The sequence below is a fragment of the Eublepharis macularius genome, chromosome 2, assembly GCF_028583425.1.
Source record: "Eublepharis macularius isolate TG4126 chromosome 2, MPM_Emac_v1.0, whole genome shotgun sequence".
NCBI classification, from domain to species: domain Eukaryota; kingdom Metazoa; phylum Chordata; class Lepidosauria; order Squamata; family Eublepharidae; genus Eublepharis; species Eublepharis macularius.
This window is the reverse complement of record NC_072791.1, coordinates 233,444,995-233,462,725: the sequence shown is the minus strand read 5'-3', so window position 1 is coordinate 233,462,725 and position 17,731 is coordinate 233,444,995. Positions and strand designations below refer to the sequence as shown.

The following is a 17,731-nucleotide window of genomic DNA, read 5'->3' as shown; positions in this document are numbered from 1 at the left end:
CTGGGCTGCAATTCAGAGAAGAGCTACGCTGATGTCACATTGACCACCACTATGACAAGCACCTTCCTCCTCATCCAGATCAAGATGCCTCCTCCGCACTCAAGGCCTCTGGGTCCAGACCCTGGTTCAGAAGAAATAATTACGCCATGTTATGAATAAGCGGTTGACAAATTCCTTGGTTTTTCCACTACTTACAACTTACTTTATTTTTCAACATTACGCTAACACGAAGTTTCAGAATTTAGGAGGCACACATTGCATGTACAAAATACAACAGAGAACTTGGATAGTTATTTAAAATTTCAGAGTGAGCAGCAAGGTAGGTGCTAGTTTGCACGATTAATCAAAACTCATTAAATAGCTCTGGTCAGTTGCGAAACCAGCCCTCCTTAATATTCTTTCCCACTTGATTCGTCAAACAACTTCTCAACTTTAGCTATCTCAAAAGAAAGTGCAGATGTTTACGTATTTGTTTTGTTTATTTATGGGAAGCCAGTACAGAAAGTGTCCTATATCCCAGGCCAAAAGTTGTAACATACAAATAATTACCAATTCTTGATGCATAAAAGTTACATATCAACTACTATAAATTCATCCTTTCATAGGCTCTTCTGTTGATGAAAAATCAGCAGACTTTTCCACTTTTATCTTCCAGGAAAGCATCTTGAATTTCTATTACCAGAGGGGGGAGACCCTACATTTTCCCATCAAATTTGGGTACTTCTCTGTTCTAGGCTATCAACAAAATCTACAGAAAACAGTTCTGAATGTAAGGACTCATTCCTCCTATTGTGTAGATTTCAGAAGAACTTCCATCTTCTTTGTAACTTAAAATCCACACATAAAAGTCACATCAAAACTTCGGGGTGAATATGGAAGTTGTTAGGATCCTCTGCCCATTGGGCAGATCTGTTAATGTGCTTGAAAATACATGAGCCTTCTGAACACACGAATGCATGTGTGGGCAGGTGGAGTTCTAAAAAGGAAACGGGGAAAATAGGGAAGGAGAACCGCGACGGGATCACAAGAGTTCGGCACTATGAAAACAAATGATAACGCAGAGTGAGCACAAGAACTCAGAACATACATTTGAAAATAAAACCCCAATTAGGGACGCGGGGTGTAAATGTCAATTCAGTGTTATATACCACATTACAAAAGAACTATTATTTAAAAATAAAAAAGGATCAAAGGAAAAAAGGGGAGGAGCAAACAGCCTAAATTGTCGAATGGCCGCCTGTCTGTTCCTGATAAACCTCAATCACGTCTTCTTCTTCCATCCCAAGCTGTGAAAGAGGAAACATGTTTGGTTTTTTAAAAAAGAAACATTCAGCATTCTAAACTCACAGCACTCTCCCACCAGGGGCTGGACTGTTCCTGCCGTGGCATCAGCAGGCTGACGTCTCCGGGGCTGCTCCGTGCTGACGCTCCGGTGAACCGGCTGTGCCCCTTACGGTACTCTGACTGGCTGGGGTCCCATTCTAAGCTTCCTTCCAGCTTGCCCACATCTACACTCGGAACAGCCGGCTATGCTGTGGCGCTGCCAGAACGCCTCCAAGGAAATGACCGCTGGAAGTGCATCCAGGACAGCCGTCCCACTTGCCCAGTCTCAGCTGCACCACTGAGGCCAGAGCATGGAGAAGCAGGCAGCCTCAGGAAAATCATTCTTATCACGCGCACGACTGCAGGAGAACAAGTTTTTAATAATAATGTTTGATTGATACACCACCCTTCAGGACAACTTAACGCCCATTCAGAGCAGTTTACAAAGTATGTTGTTATCCCCACAACAGTCACCCTGTGGGGCTGAGAAAGCCAGAGAGAAGGGAAAGTGTGCAGCGACAAAAGTGGTGAATTGAGAAGTGATTTTGAAAGAAATATTGTTTCTAGTAAATACAGTCTCTCCCTCAAGGGCAGAAAATTTTGTGTGACTAAGAGAATGCTGCTACAAATACTGAGCTTGGGTTGTGACCATCTACCAACATCCAGAGAAACCCACAACTCACTCGAGGGCGGACTGTGGCTTGGCTGGGGCAGTAATGTCTGTCCTTAGGGGATGTGGGTCAGTGGAACGGGACTTCCCTGCGTGCCCCATGCAGCGAAGGCCCCAATGCGCCCTCAAGTGCTGCTCCACAACATCAGGGAGAAAAACGACCGGGGAGATCACAGTGTGTGTGTGTGTGGGGGGGAATCAGCAGACATCCCCTGCCATTGGTGGAAATCCACTGCGGGATCCAGCCCTCCGCCATCTGAGCCGGAGTCAACAACGCTAATCAAGGAGCCGCTTCTGAAATGTGGGGAAATGTGAAAAGTGCCCAACTAACATTCACCTCCTATTGTCAGAAGTTTTAGTTGCCACATAGAATAACTCATTTTTTTAAAAAAGCTTACCTCTTTTGGAGTATGATTATCAGTAATTCTCTGACCCTCAAAGAGGAACCTGAGTGAATTCATTGGAACTCCCTAAAAAAAACCCACACACAATAATTTACTGAGACTTACAAGACTAAACAAAATGTACCTACACGCAACACGGTTTTACGCTGGAGCAGCCTCGCCTCCCCTGCCTGCCCCTCCCTCGTCTGGTCGAATAAAGGACTGCCTGGAGGTGAGCTGACCCTGGACTCCCCCCTCCTCTTCTTCAGGCCCCAGGGTGAGTCAAGGGTGTCTGGGCCCAGGGCCTCACTGGCTGGGGCTGGGCCTTCCCTTCTCCTGCCCCACGCTCCCCCGTCAGAGGCTGCTGTGCCTGCCTGCTCAGGCCCCAAGGAACCCCACGTGCTGCTGGCCTGCTCCTCTGGGGCCTGTTCCCTGCTGCAGCCCCTTGGCAGAAGGCAGCCTCTTTCCCAAGCCACAGGCAGGGCCTGCAAGGCTCCGAGACGGCTGCTGGGGCACCGCTGGGCATGGTGCTCCCCTTGCTCCTTTCCTCCCAGCACCCGGTCAAGCTGCCTGCCTTTACAGAGCCTGGGAGAAGCTGCCCCCTGCCTGAGATTCCTCTGGCATGGGTAAGTGTGTGTGTGTGTGTGTGTGTGTGTGTGTGTGTGTGTGTGTGTGTTGGTGTGTGTGTTGGTGTGTGTGTGTTGGTGTGTGTGTGTGTGTGTTGGTGGGGTAGACCTAACACCTCCAGACACGTGCCTCTTTTCCACCTGAGGGTGCAGAAGCAAATACTTAGTGTGCAAATATTTACTGGTAGTGTATTCCACTATTCGTTGTATGTATTATCTTGCTCTTACAGAATTGTTTTCTACTTTTGCAAATGCATTTTTGGAATTGCTTATGATACATCCAATACTTTTCTTGCATTGTTCCTAATTTTTGTAATCCTACTTCTATTGCATTGCTGGATGTCTCATGCCATCATTTGACTTTTTATGCTGCATAATCCATCTTGAGTCTCAGCAAGGAAGGAAGAATAGAAGCAGATAAAGCAAACCAACCACATTCTTGACAGTAGTCTGGACTGAAAATGTGTTTTTACACTTTAAAGAACCTGATTCTTTCAGTACCTTCACCCAGATCAGCACATCTAAGAAGTACCAACACTAACAAAAGGCTGAGGGCAACAGGGGAATCTCCTCCTGTAAGCTTTTTTGGGAAAATACTTGAGATCTTCTGCACTGGGACAGAGTAGATGACCCATGTGCCATGCTTTGGAAAGTCTACTTGTAATTTTATGGAATCAGAACACGTAACACTGCCACTGCGGCCTTGAGCTCTGTAGCTGTGGGCCCAGAGAAAGAGAAGCAGAAGCGCTGGTGTTGGGGGCCCCAGGGCTTCCGGGGGGGGGGGGTGTTTCCTGGCACAGACCTTAACTTTTAAGAATCGTTTGGAAGAAGTCTGACCACAACGAGGCTTTTCCCATTACAGAGCTCTGCCAACAGGAGAAGTAACACCTAACAGAGTTTTCCTCTCTCTAATTTTTCTTTTATAAAGTGTAAGGACTGCCAAGGGCCTGGATCTTATAAACCTCCGCCAGCTACATCCGCACACGTGGCTCCCTGACCTGCATTTCTCCAATCCTGAAGGCTTTATGGCCTGTCCTTTCTCCTCTAGAGAATAACGCGAGGCCCCTTCTGACTCTCCGCCCACTATGAAGCCGTGCTTCATTCTCTTTATGCTTCCACCATTCATTTTTCTTTCTGATTCCACTGCCAGTTCTGCCATGCGCCTTCGAAGCTCTGTCCCCTTAGTTATTCTACTTGCTGGTAACACAACCTCTTCAGCTATCTAGTCCTCCATCTTCTTACCAGTTCCCTCTGCCCATAAGGACTATGTGACATTTTAATTTCAACCAAAATGAACTTTCACTTCTTTTACAGAAGCTAAACTGTTTGCCAAAAGTCTATCACTGGGAATTTCATTTCCACAGTAATTAGAATATCTGTGAAGATTCCATAACATCATAACAGCTCAACTCATCAAAGCCAGAGGGCGCATCCCACATCATATTCAAATCCTATTAATCTGATGTACCATGTTGGTTTGTTTATCCCATTTCAGTCCCTTTGACTTTTGAAGAAGTTCATTTTAAAGGAGGAAGGGCAAGTTTCGAATTTCACAAACCTGTCTCTGACAGTATGATTCTTTAAGTTTTTTTAGATGCGTTGTCATTTTCACCTTGAAGTGGATTTCGCTGCTGTCCTACGAAGGAAGTACAAAATATATTACCACACAATTAAAAAACACGTGAGTATTTGAAACAACAATTTCACAAAGGAAAAATATATCAATTTATCTAATTCTCAATTTGGCCCCATCCATGGAAACTTAAACCTGCGGATCAGGGCCATGGATAAAGTAGATTCTTCTACAAACTTGCAGGTTCCCTGAGATTTGCAGAGAAATCTGAAAAAAAAAATTTAAATGGAGGAGGACTGAAATCCCCCAAAACAGAGGAATACATTATCTGCATGAGCTCAGACAGCATAAAATTGCTATCAGCAGAGGGGAGGAGGAACCCATGGAGGGGAGATAAAAATAATGATTTTTTTTAAAAAAAAATTAAAATATTTTTAAATTTAAATCAGATTTTGTTCAATAAAATGGTTTTTGAGGAAAAATCCATCTAGTTTTCTATTTAAGATAACAACGGTTTTTCATCATGAAACAAGGGTTAATTTTTAATTATATAGTATGAGAGTGTATATGTTTAAAAATTTTGTAAATGAAGTCTGTTCATTCATTCATTGGGGACCCAATGTCATGCCACCTCAGAGGTTTCTGTACGAATATTTTTGAGTAATTTCACTACCTAGAAGATATCATCACAGATGTTTGGTTTTGCCGTTCTCAAAACTGTGAATTTGTGTCTGCGGAGATAACATGCCTCTTCTAAATAGCAAAAATGTTTTAAAATAAACCCAGAGTTGAGAAAGAGACATCAAACCTATTGTTCCTCTGCAAATCTATGTACACAGAATCAATCCCTTACCTCTTAAGTGCTAAGTTTCAACAAGTTCAAAGAACAGAAGATTGCTTGGGGGGGAACAGATCTGGATAAGGAGGAGATGTTAAGCACTAAATGTGAGGAGGGCGAGGGAAGCAGCACAAACGAAAGTGAAACTTTTTGAGAAGACGACGCCCGAAGCCTCAAGACCTTTGTGGATATTGCTGCCCCCCCCCCTTCAGCCAGCCTGGCAGCAAGCAGGCAGATGGGGGGGGGTGAGCTAGAGCCACTGCTATCCCCTCCCCGTCTGGCAGTGAGAAGGACAGAAGGGCAAATGGATGGGAGCTGCCACCCCCCACACACACCCACACACACCATTACCACTAGGCAAGCCACGAAGAGGCAGGAGCAGCCAACGGTGCTGCTATGCGAGCTGTGGAGGGGCAGCAATGTGGGCAGGCAAGGAAGGAGCCACAAATGCCACCTCCCACGGGAGCTGGTGAGTAGGTGGGTAAGTCAGTGGGCAGGCTACCCAGCAAGTGGCTGGCCTGATGGCAAGTGGAGGGGGGAGATGGGTCCCCCACGTCTTGCATATCCCTACCTGTGCTTACTCACAACAGCACCCCCAATTTGCCTGACTGCGTGTCCTTTCAGTACTCAGTACCACAGCTGCCAATGAGGAGGATGTGACACAGATCAAGTCCGATAAATTTCAGTTCTCTTTTAAACAGATCCTTCATTGAAATTTTTGGTTTAATTTTCAGAAGTTTGCTCTGAACATATATCTTTATGGAAATCTGTCATATGTACACCAATTTGGGTTAGTGAAAATAAAATCCTACCACCCACAATTTATGCCAAGTACAAATATATCCTCCCAAACCACAACCAATATCAGTATGTTCCTACACAAATGATGATGGCCTGTCAATATGTAGTTGTATCAGTTGTACATGAATGTCATTCTGTTGTACTGATAATCAATAAATCAGTTGTGCTGAATGCCAGTAGCTATCCAGTGTCTCAAGCAGAGATCTTAAGCCTACAACTCAAGAAAGCGTTAACTCAAGAAGTCACTCAAGATTTCACTTGGGACTTCTTCTGCGCAGGAACACTTAAGCAATTCTATCAATGGTTAAATCTATTACCATAAAAACAGAAAAAGAGGAGTAGCCACTGCAGCTCAAAAGTGAGATTTGTGACTTTGGGAGGACAACTTGCCGCAGAAGACATGGGCAAATAACCACTCTTCCCATAATATATACCTCCAGCAGGAAAAGCCAAAGCACAAGCAAGCCACACGCCTGCTTCCCTCACGCCTCTGGTTCTTGGAGCTACACAAGAATCCCACATCTGGCTGTATCATAGAGCTGTCCTTCATTTGAGGGCAGAAGCTTCTGGATTATTAACCATCAAGAAGATACTTCCGTGTCTTTTTAAATCCTTTGCCCCTAACTGTTCAGCAATGATATTTTCTTCATCTGAGACATTTTGGTGGGCAAAGAAGTGCAGACATGGTGAACTGATCTATGTCAGTGATAACGAACAAAGCCCTTTTTCCAAACCCATTCTCAGGATAAAGTCACAATAATTGGGAACTTTTCCACTGACAGTTATAAATACCACTCTCTTGCCAACCTCCTTATTTCCAACCACAAACTCATTTAACCATGCATTATTGTGTTTGCTCACATTCACCCCTTCCTACCTTTACCACTTCCTACCTAGTCATGCCCTTCCCACTATTAGTGCCCTTTTTAGACGCGTGAACTCATCAAAGTAAGGAAATATCTAAAGTCTGTTAATGTGCGCTGGTGATTATATAAATGCTATTTTCATAGCGCCCGGAAAACGTAAATTCTATACACACACAGTCAAATACACCTGGCTAATTAGAGAAGTTTTAAAACAGAGTATTTGTACATTCCTCTGGCAAATGAAGAACATGAAGTATACTCCAAAATAAAATTGGTTAGTCTTAAAGGTGCTACTGGACTCTTTTTGATTTTGCTACTACAGACTAACACGGCTAACTCCTCTGGATCCAAAATAAAAGTATACTCCAAAGTAAAAGTAAAATTAGGTACATGTGACCTCAGAGACATTAATGACTAGAAATGTTCAAATATCCCATTTTCAAACATCAAATATTTAAAGATGTAAATTATTAATTTTCTTAGCAGAGGCTATTATCACACCAAAGAGCAAGAAAAGGCAGATGTGGGATAGAATCAGGCCCAGCTGCAAGTCTGTGCCTGCCCTTGGACACAGGCTGCCTTCCAGGGGTCCTTCCATTGCAGTTGTCTTCCCCTCCCAATGGTAGCTCCCTTCCACCCCTCATTATGGTTCTGCCAGGGAGTGTGAAGCATAACTTTCACAGAGATGTTCCACCAGGCATATGGCTGAGGCTGGGGCAGGGTTGAGCCTTCTGGCTGGTCTCCCGTCGGAGGAGGGTAATGCAACCCCCTGCTCTGGTTTCCATCAATTGGTTCCTAAGTTCATCTGGTTCCCCCTCCACCCTGTGGGCTGTGTAGGCTGGGGTTAAGGAAGTATAGCTGCCACTCAGGGTGATGTTTTTACTGAATCGAACTGCCTGTATTTATGATTTTATTGGTGGTTTTAACTATCGCTGTTATCTGCCCTGAGCACATTCGTGGGAAGGGTGGAATATAAATGGTAGGTAGTAGGTTTAATTGTATATGGCCAAAGGCCGTCACAATACAAAGTTAAATACAGTAAAAATAGAAATCTATCTTACAAGCATAAAATACAGTTATTAAATAATAAAAATAAAATACAATTAAAGAAACTGGCGTTTTCCCGTCAGGATGGAAACTGAGTATTGTAGCTCCTATTCATAAGAAAGGTGGTAAAGCAGATCCAAAAAACTACCATCCCATAAGCTTGTTGAATATTACAGCAAAACTTTATAGTAAGTATCCTCTGCATAAATTGGAGGACTGGGAAATTTCTAATCATGTAATCCACCCCAATCAGGCTGGCTTTAGAAAGGGCCAAAGTACAGTTGAGCACTGTCAAAATCTTTATCAATTAGCCCTATCAGGCATAAATGGCCCCACTGAAGCCCTTTTTGTAGCATTTGTAGATCTTGCTGCTGCATTTGATTCTATGGATAGAAACCGTCTCTGGAAGAAGCCAGCTAGCACAAACATAGATACATAAATGGAATCAATCAATCTACCACGATCAAACGGGAGTGGTGCCAGGACACTTCAGACGGCCTCCGTACTCTCTTGCGCGCCAAGAAACTTGAAAGCATCACGCCTTCCTCTAAGGGAAGGGAGGAAATGAGAAACTGTCATGGGCCTCCCTGCAACATCAGGGGCCATCTCCCTTTCCCTGAGGGCCGATGGCTAGCTATAACCTCTGGGGGTTCTGGACGGAAGGCATGCGATGGCTGCAAGAGATGAATTCCCCCTGCTCACATTTGAAATGAGGATTTATGAGACGGGACGTTTCCAACAGCAGGCTCGGGAGCATGCACCTGCACTTGCAAAACACATACTTGTTTCTTAGCACACACAGACTCTGCTGTTGCCAGACGTCACCTGCTCACATACGGCAGTGATGGGGCAATGTGCCTACCAGCTTGCATCCTATGTAACTGACCAGAAAAGCTCATTTGCACTGAACTTTGAGGTTCTTTAAGTATGCTGAAAGCATGCTTCTGCGATGGGATTCTGTCATCATTTAATGTGTCATGTTAATGCTTATGCTTTGTTTCAGCTGTTTTCAGATCTCTGCTTGATTCCAGAATTCTGCAATCCAAACCCAAATTGTTTATTGGATATCTCTGATTGTGTTAACTTGCACTGTTGAGTCTTAAAGAGAAAAAGATGGACTATAAATAATGTAAATAAATAAATGAACTCACCTGTCCAATGACTTTGAGTTTAATGTATTCTCCTTCTTTCTTATCTCCCAAGTCCTCTGTTGAAGGTTTGGCTTCCTACAAAGCAAACAAACCAAAAATCAGAGTGATAAACTGCAACTATAAACTATTTCCGCTGGATAAGTCTACTACAACTTTTTGCATAGAAATGACACTAGAGGAAACAACTCAAGTCTTTCTTTTGTGTTCATTAGACAGAGAGCCATAAACAACTGTGATTGGAAGAATTACGTCCAATGTGCAAAGACTACAGAACAAAACTCTTTGCATCATGTATCTAACAGACAACTATGGGCCCTGTGTGGATCAAAAATCTGCAAGGGGAAATCATATAAACAAACCATTAAAATTTAAATTTGGTGGAGCTAAATTCCCCCCACCAAAGGAATAGTAACATCTGTGCATGGCAGTGAAAAAGTAACTTTGGATGGCATTTTGGATTTCTACAGAAACTCAAATGGCACCTGACAATAGAAGGGAGTTAGTGGAGAGGGGCTTGGAGAGGAGGAAAGGAGATGAAAGGGAGGAGGAGAATGGGGAAAAGAGTAAAGGAGACCCAAAAACAAAAGAGGGGGGAGAGGCAGCAGATGTGGACAGACAACGGGCATGGAGAGAGGTGGCGGCTGTGAGCAGGGGAAGAGCATGTGGGGCAAGGAGCCACTGGAAGGAAAACAGGAGGGCAGATGGGCAAGGGGTACGGAGGGGTACAGGGGGGGGAGGAAAGAAAGGGAACGCTGCTTTGCGTGAGGGCTGGGAAGCAGAGCTAGAATGGCTGTGGGGAAAGCAGGCAAGGGGACAGCATCTCCCCCGCTGCTTATTACTAAGATGGGTAGCCGTGTTAGTCAGTCTGTAGCAATTAAAAAGAGCAAAAAGTCCAGTAGCACCTATAAGACTAACAAAATTTGTGGTAGGGTAGAAAACCCAGGTAAGTTATAGAAAAGAGCAAGAGTCCAGTGGCACCTATAAGACTAACAAAACTGGTGGTAGGGTATGAGCTTTTGTGAGCCACGACCTGAAGAAGTGAGCTGTGGTTCATGAAAGCTCAGACACTACCACCAATTTTGTTAGTCTTACAGGCGCCACCGGGCCCTTGCTTTTTCTACTGCTGATTACTAAGGAGACTAAAATTAAAGGATGATCAGTCACCCCATCACATCAGGAGGATTGCAATATTAGAATGGACTGTAGGCCAGATTGATAATTTCCGTGGATTCTGTGGTTGATTTTATGGCAGGGTGGATAAAAATCAATGGTTTTTTTAAAAAAATCAAAAAAATTGGATTTTTTTTATTTAAATTGGATTTTTGAGGAAAATATATTACCATCCAAAGGTTATTCCATCATGAAATAAAGATTAGTTTTTAATTATGTAGAATAAGGCTGTATATGTTTAATTTTTTTGGTAAATAAATTCCATTAATCCATTCACAATGTCATGCTCTTCCAGAGGTTCCTGTAAGATTATTGGGCAGTTTCTCTGCCTACAAGATATTATCACAGATGCTTGGTTTTGCAGTTCTCAAAACTGAATTTGTGTCAGCTCAGCAGAGATCACATGCCTCTTCTTCACAGCAAAAATGTTATAACATGAACAGAGTTGAGAAAAAGACCTTAATCCTATTGTTCTACAAACCTATGAAGACAGAATCAACCCCTCCAGTGCTAAGTTTCAAGAAGTTCAGTGAATAGAAACAATATTTTTCTGATTGTTTGGAGTGGAATAGATCTGCACAAGAAGAAACTAAGTGTGAGGAGGGAGGGGCAAGCAGTACAAAATGAAAGTGAAACTTTTTGAGCACAATACTGCACAAGTCTTTGGATCTTTTGTGTGTATGACCTGAGGTTTATCACATTCTTTCCTTGGAGGAAAAAACCTGTAATGGCAGCAGGCCGTAAAAGAGACCCAGTTTGGGAGTACTTTAATGAAGTTCCTTTACCTATCGGTGAGGCAGGCATTTACTTGCATATTAAAGTTATGCCAGCAAGAATTAGTCTTTATGTAGAAAACTATGATTTAAATCAAGCCTTAATGACTAGTGATTTAAACCGTGATTTAAATCGTGATTTAAATCAGTTTGATTTAAATCAAATCCACCCTGTTTTATGGTGTGAAGTATGAGGCGAGTTCTTTCCACTGGTTGAGCAGTAATTTCAGTGGAATTTACTCTTTCTAACTGGGAGGACCACATGGCGTGACCACCTAGTTACCTGACAGTTCTGGGAACCTGCCCTTTCCCAGTCTATTAGCACTCTATCCTTGCCAGCGTTTGCCTGAGCAGGTATCAAGGTAGGACCTCTACCCTCCTCTTACTGGCATTAAGCAAGGAAGTCCTTTGCTACAAGGGCAAATGAGTGTAGCAGGTCTGCACAAGGGAGACCTTGATATGGCGAGGAGATAAGAGAAACCTTCGAGCCCTAGGAACCGCTGCTTAGTGTCCTCTTTCACTTTATCCAGGCTTCAGGCCTGCGCTGCCAATTTCTAGCCAATCAATGCATTTTTTGTGCTGTCAAGTTGCCGCTGACTTATGGCAATCCCACTGAGTTTTCAAGGCAAGAGACATTCAGAGGTGGCTTCCTACTGTCTGAATCGGCATAGCGACCCCGGACTTCCTTGGTGGTCTCCCATCCAAATACTGACCAGGGCTGAGCCTGCATAGCTTCTGAGATCCGATGAGATTGGGCTACCTTGGACTTTGCAGCTCAGGGCAGAGCCATTAACCAGGGAGACAAAAATGTCACAGCCTGTATGTTGCTCACCAACCTGCACAGCCTACACGGGACCCCGTGCTCTCCAGGAGAGGAGAGAGTTAGAAAAGAGCAGGGCTTGCAGGGCAGTGGAAATCCCATTTCCTCCCTCCGGCTCCCACTTCGCTTTGTGTGAGACGTGCACCGCTAGAGATAATGCTGAAGGCAGTAAATGGCCTGCCTGTGAGGAAGCACCCAACGGCACACACGCCTGCGGGCAATTAGGCTGTCACCACTTTCAGATCACTAGGAAACCCATTTGGACCTTTGGACCTCGCTGGCTGAGGGTTGCTCAGCAGACGGGCAGCCAGCCGCTCGCCCTACAGAGTGGCATCTCAGAGAGACGGTCAGGGTTGCCCTGCCTTGAGGGACGAAGGGATGTCTTAAGTTTATCTTGGTTTGGTTTTGCGTTCATCGCTGTGTAACCACCACCCTCTTTATAACCTCTTGTTAACCTTAATAATAAACACCACTGTAATCACAAGCAATCTGTCCTCTTCCAGGGGATCCCACAAACCTAAAAGCAGAGTCCAGCACGGCCAGACTTTAAAGGAAGGCAAGAAGCCACTTGCTGCCGCTAGGGGTGGATGCAGTTTTAGAAATTTGAGAGCTGCAAATATGTTTTTAACTTGTAAAGGCCTATGGCCACATACAATAAATTCGTCTGTCGCTTGTTACAGCATGGTTGTTGATTATTTTTTAGCTTGCTTCTGATTTGTACTGGTCGAAGGCCAAATAAATAAATAAACTGATTGTTACGGCATGAAAAAAGCATCCACCAGATCACACGAAGCAATAACTGTACTGTGCACACTTGCTGAATTTATGAAAAGTAATTTTGAAAATATGATAAGAAGCCCAAGATCTTAAGAATTCCTACACCAGATGAGATTAAATGTCTGTTGCAACAAGAAGAGTAAAGGAAAACATATAATTAAAAGGAATACGAGTCTTTCCAACAGATTACAACCCCTCGTCTGAGCAACCAATAAAAAGAGATGAACACACAGGTCCCAGGCAACAGTCCACAGCTTTGCAGAGCTGCCTCTGTCAATAGACAAGATATGAATTTTTTCCAAATTAAGGACAATGTTATGTTAACACTTTTAGACAAGCAATCCCTCTTTGTGTTCCCTAAGAGGTACAACCTCATATGCAGAATTTACCAGACCAGCCTGTTTGGAACCGCAAGCTATGATGGCAAGCTACTGCAGAAGGCAATGGGGATGTAGTTTGCTCATATATGGAAGTTTGCTTTCCCTTTGCATTGCCTACAAAAGAAAGGAACTCTCCAAGTAATAATCCGCAGGTCCTAAGTGTTTGCAATAGTATTACACACTAAAGTCAAATTACTGATGGTAAAGATAAGATTAAAAAGTGTCCCCTTATTCTAAACAGTTTCTATTTTGCATTGCAGTTTGGGGTGTAATGATGGCTTAATAAATGGAAAGAAGACCTAGAGACATGTACCATCATCTGATTATTAAATAAATTATTTTCTACAAAAGGTGAAACAGCAGCATTTCTTGACAAGGTGCCCGTGCTACTTTGCAGTAGCACCCACAGAGGAAATGATACCAAGTATATTTCAATACGACTTCCAATCTGGAACCCTAAATTTGCCAGAGCAGAGCATCCACCTTCATTTTAGTTCCAGGTGGGCAGTTGAATTACAGTGCAATCCTATGGAGAGTTACTCCACTCTAAGCCCATTGATTGCAATGGGCTTAGACTGGAGTAACTCTGCTTAGGATTGCACTGTTAGTCTACAGCAGTACAACAAAATTCAAGTCCTGGAGCACCTTAAAGACCAACAACATTTTCCAAAGTGTAAGTGTTATGAGTCAATGCTCCACTTGTCAGGTATCTGAAGAAGTGAGCTTTGACTCACAAAGCTTATCCCTTGGAAATTCTCTTGGATCTGTAAGGCACTTCTGGACCTGAATTTTGTTCTCCCCTCATTTTAATTTCTGACTATCTGCATTTTAATGAATACACAATTCATCACACAGTCTTATGCAGAAGTGGTCTGTAAACCTTCACGTTAGCTTGTACACAGATTACTTTGGCCACACTGATTTAGGAGTAAGTCACATTTTAGGACACACACTCAATCCACGTGGGGTTAACATGACCCCATATGAAATGAGCATGTAACTAAGTACGCATTTTATTGCTTCTCTGGGGCTACAAACTGGAGGGTGAGAGGATGAAACATTGCAGAATCCTGTTTGCCATTCCTGACCTTCTTACTGAAGAACCTTTGTTAAGTTTCCAGTAAATCCAGGGTTCTCTAAAACAGAGTCCAAAAGCCCCTGAAATATCATTGGTAAATCACAGCAGGTGTAAAAGAATTCAGCACCTTGTTTTATTTAATTAATTACAATGTAAGAGGAAGGGAATACTCCTCTTGCTCTTACCAGCGACCATTTATTTATGGAGAGCGCCTAGAAGAACTAGGCATTTTCTGGAGAACTCCCAGACAAAGTAGCTCTTACTTTGCAACTGAATATTCTCTTGCAAGAAGCACACATATAAAATGTTCTGCAGAAAGGACAGCTATCTCAGCATTTAATAAAGCATTATGCTTCCTGCTGAGAAAGCTTTTTTGCTTAAACCTAAATTCATCAATACTTCTACACATCTTGAGCAAACTCAAAGCTATACAAAAAAAAATTTATTTACCATACAATGAGAATAAAACATCTCTGAGAGGGGTATGACTAGCAAAGACCTATACTTAAAAAAATTGTGGCCTAGTTTATATTATGTCAAAAACAGAGCATAGCAAAATTGGAAGTGCCAAATAAATATAAGATCAAGGAAATTAAGAGCAATAAAACAGGAACGTCTAAAAAGTTAACTATTTCTGCTAGAACTGGAGAAGGTAGAATTTTGAACTGTTTGAAGCTCACCAATAAATTATGAGAGACTCCTGACATCATCTTGGTTGGGAAAAGATGCTTCCAGCGAAGTTCCTACTTGGATGAATGTTCCTACCTGTGTTCCAGAGCCCAAACAGAACTCCTCTTGCAAACGGGTCTATGGCAAAAACCCCTAAGCATGGAAGGGCTGCTGTGTATTAACACTAGCGGGTCACATCGATATACTGACACCGGTTCCAAAGTGGTGAATTCAACTTGTTTTGAGAAAGCATGCGACATTCTTGGGGACTGTTTATATTCCACCATTTCGTGCACACTTTGCAGACCAAGCTCTGCTGCAAAAGATATTCTGGGCATCCCAGAACAAATAATTTTTTAAAAAAACAACCACAAAGCCCAGTTACTAGATTGCAACCCACAACATTACATAAAACCGCAACAGGATGGACTAAAAACATTAAGATTTGAGTCCAGTGGCTCATACTGGACCCACATCTTGCTCTTCTGCTACAGACCAACACAGCTACCCACTCGAAACGAGAGGGAGGAGGAGGATGAAGAGGAGGAGGAGGAGGAGGAGATGGCCATCAGTGCGATGCCAATTCACAGACTTGGGTTTCTGTTGGGTCATTTACAGCGCGATCCTAAACAGAGTTAGGCCCGTCTAAGGCCAGGCTCGGTGCTTAGGGCGGTTGGGTGAAAAGCGGGTAGGACGTCGGAAAGGGTTCGGGGTTCTTTTTAAAGGCAATCGTGGGAGGAAAGGCGGCTGGCCGGCGGCGGCGGCGGGAGAGGCGGCCGGGGAGAAGCGCCCTCGCCGCCCCCCACCCCACCCCCGGGGGAACAAAGCCCGGCGGGGAACGGGGGGGCCCCCGGCTGCGCCCCCCCCGGCCCCAGAGGCCCCCCCCCGCCCCGCCCGCAGCCCGGCCCGGGCCGCCCCCTGCGCTCGGGCGCCGCTTCACACGAGCCCGGGCGACCCGCGTCGGGCGGCCTGGCGGGAAGGGGCGCCTCTCCCCGGCCTTTGTTACGGGCCCCGCCGCCCCGCCTCGCCTCGCCCCCCGGCCCGGCCCGGGCCCCGCCGGCGCCCGAGGCGAGGCCTGACCTGGTCCGACATGGCTCTTCCGCAGGCTCCGCCGGCCTCGCCAGGCCCCGCCGCCGCCGCCTCGGCTCCACACGCAGCGCAGCAGCGCAGGCCGGCCGCGGGCGGGATTTCCTCTGCGCCGCGCCACTTCCCGCGACGCCGCTCGCCTCGCCTCACGGAGCGGCCCGGCCCAGCCCAGCCCCCGCCCGCCCTCCTCCCCCCCCGCCCGGCTGCGGCCCGGCTGGGGGGAGGGGGGGACAGCGGGGGGGGGGGCTGCGCTGGGCCGGGCCGGGCGGGGGGCGCCTCAGGCGGCGGCGGGGGGGGGGGGAAGAGCCGCAGGCCGAGGCCTCTCTCGCCGCCGCCCCCCCCCCCGAGAGACGGAGGCCGCCCCTTCTCCAGCCAGGGCGCCCCTCCGACCCCGGTCCAGGGCCTCGGGGCTGTGCTGGATCCAGCGCTACTCCCACAAGAACCGGTCCAGGCACACGCCCCCCACTCTAGGCTCACCTCGACGCGGCCCACCTGGCCCCCGGGATCCATGCTAGGGGAACGGGCCGGCCTGACTCGTGTAACGCGCTAGACGTGGGACTCCCATCTAAGGGCCAAGCTACACATGTTGAACGGCAAGTGTATTTCTCCCTGTTCACTTGCCCTCCACTCAATCCACTTGCCGTTCAAGTGTCATTCGTCATGTGTAGCTTGGCCCTCAGTTAACTAGGAGGCTCCAGTTGGTGCAAAATGCTGCAGCTGGACTGTGAGCAGGAGCAGGAGCATCACCCCCCCCCCCATTCTGCAGTCACCCCACTGGCTGGCCATCAGTTACCCTGCTCAGTTCAAGGTGTTGGTTATCCCATACAAAGCTCTTCATGGCCTTGGCCCAGCATACCCATGGGACCACCTCCCTCCCCGTGTCCCTCCACGGCAGCTTCGCTCATCCGAACAGGGTCCCTTGCAGGTGCCCGGCTGCACATGGGCGAAATCAACAGCAGCCCACACAAGGGCTTTCTCTGTGGTGGCCCCTGGCCTGCCTGAGGAGGTCAGGAGAGCCCCCCACCCTCCTGGCTTTCCACAAACAAGGCAAAACCGAATTAGTCAAACAGGCTTTTTACTCAAATAGGAGGTCAGTATTGTAGGGAGGGGGTCTCAGACGCTTCGCTAAGGAGATAGGGACCATAGGCTTCACCATTATGTTGCCTTACATATTATCTGCTGCTTTACATATGCATTCGTATATACTGCTTGTGCTTCATGTTGTCTAATATCAGTTCTAGAATGGATTATGTTCTGTTTCAACAACCCTTCAACCCTGTATTGGATCCTTGCTAATGCTACGTCTTTGTAAACTTGTATTCACCTACCCTATGACACTGTTTATGGAAATGTCCTTGACACTGTATGGAAACGCCTGCCCTTGTCCTTGCTACTGATTGTACTAATCTCCCACTATGTAATCCGCCTTGAGTCTCAGTGAGAAAAGCAGACTATAAATGACATACATGAATAAATAAATATGTGCTTTTATGAGCTACCTGTGCTTCATGTGGTCTAATGTCAGCCCTAGAATTGCTTGTGTTCTGTTTCAGCATTTCTTCAATTCTCTGTTGGATTCTTACTAATGCTATGTCTTCATAAAATTGTGTTTTATTTACCCTACGACATGGTTAATGGAAGTGTCCTGAAAATTGACTGTACTAATCTCATACTGTGTAATCTGCCTTGGGTCTCAGTGA

General features: G+C 45.5%; 1 protein-coding gene across 1 annotated transcript; it reads right to left on the bottom strand.

Moving 5' to 3' along the window:
* Positions 1-175: 175 nt before the first annotated feature.
* Positions 176-16,208, bottom strand: SUMO1 (small ubiquitin like modifier 1). The gene is made up of 5 exons (XM_054972114.1): positions 16,026-16,208; positions 9,279-9,353; positions 4,561-4,638; positions 2,392-2,463; positions 176-1,286 (listed from the first exon to the last, which is right to left on the bottom strand). The coding sequence occupies exons 1-5, from the start codon at positions 16,035-16,037 to the stop codon at positions 1,218-1,220; spliced, it is 306 nt and encodes a 101-aa protein (XP_054828089.1). The 5' UTR covers positions 16,038-16,208; the 3' UTR covers positions 176-1,217.
* Positions 16,209-17,731: the final 1,523 nt, after the last annotated feature.

Bases quoted from the DNA above. Each gene is read 5' to 3' on its own strand.
- SUMO1 (XM_054972114.1), bottom strand. The intron at 2,464-4,560 runs GTTTGTGAAATT...GGTTTTTTTTAG, and splicing joins AATCATACTGTCAGAGACAG to GGAGTTCCAATGAATTCACT. The intron at 1,287-2,391 runs GTAAGCTTTTTT...CCTCTTTCACAG, and splicing joins ATAATCATACTCCAAAAGAG to CTTGGGATGGAAGAAGAAGA.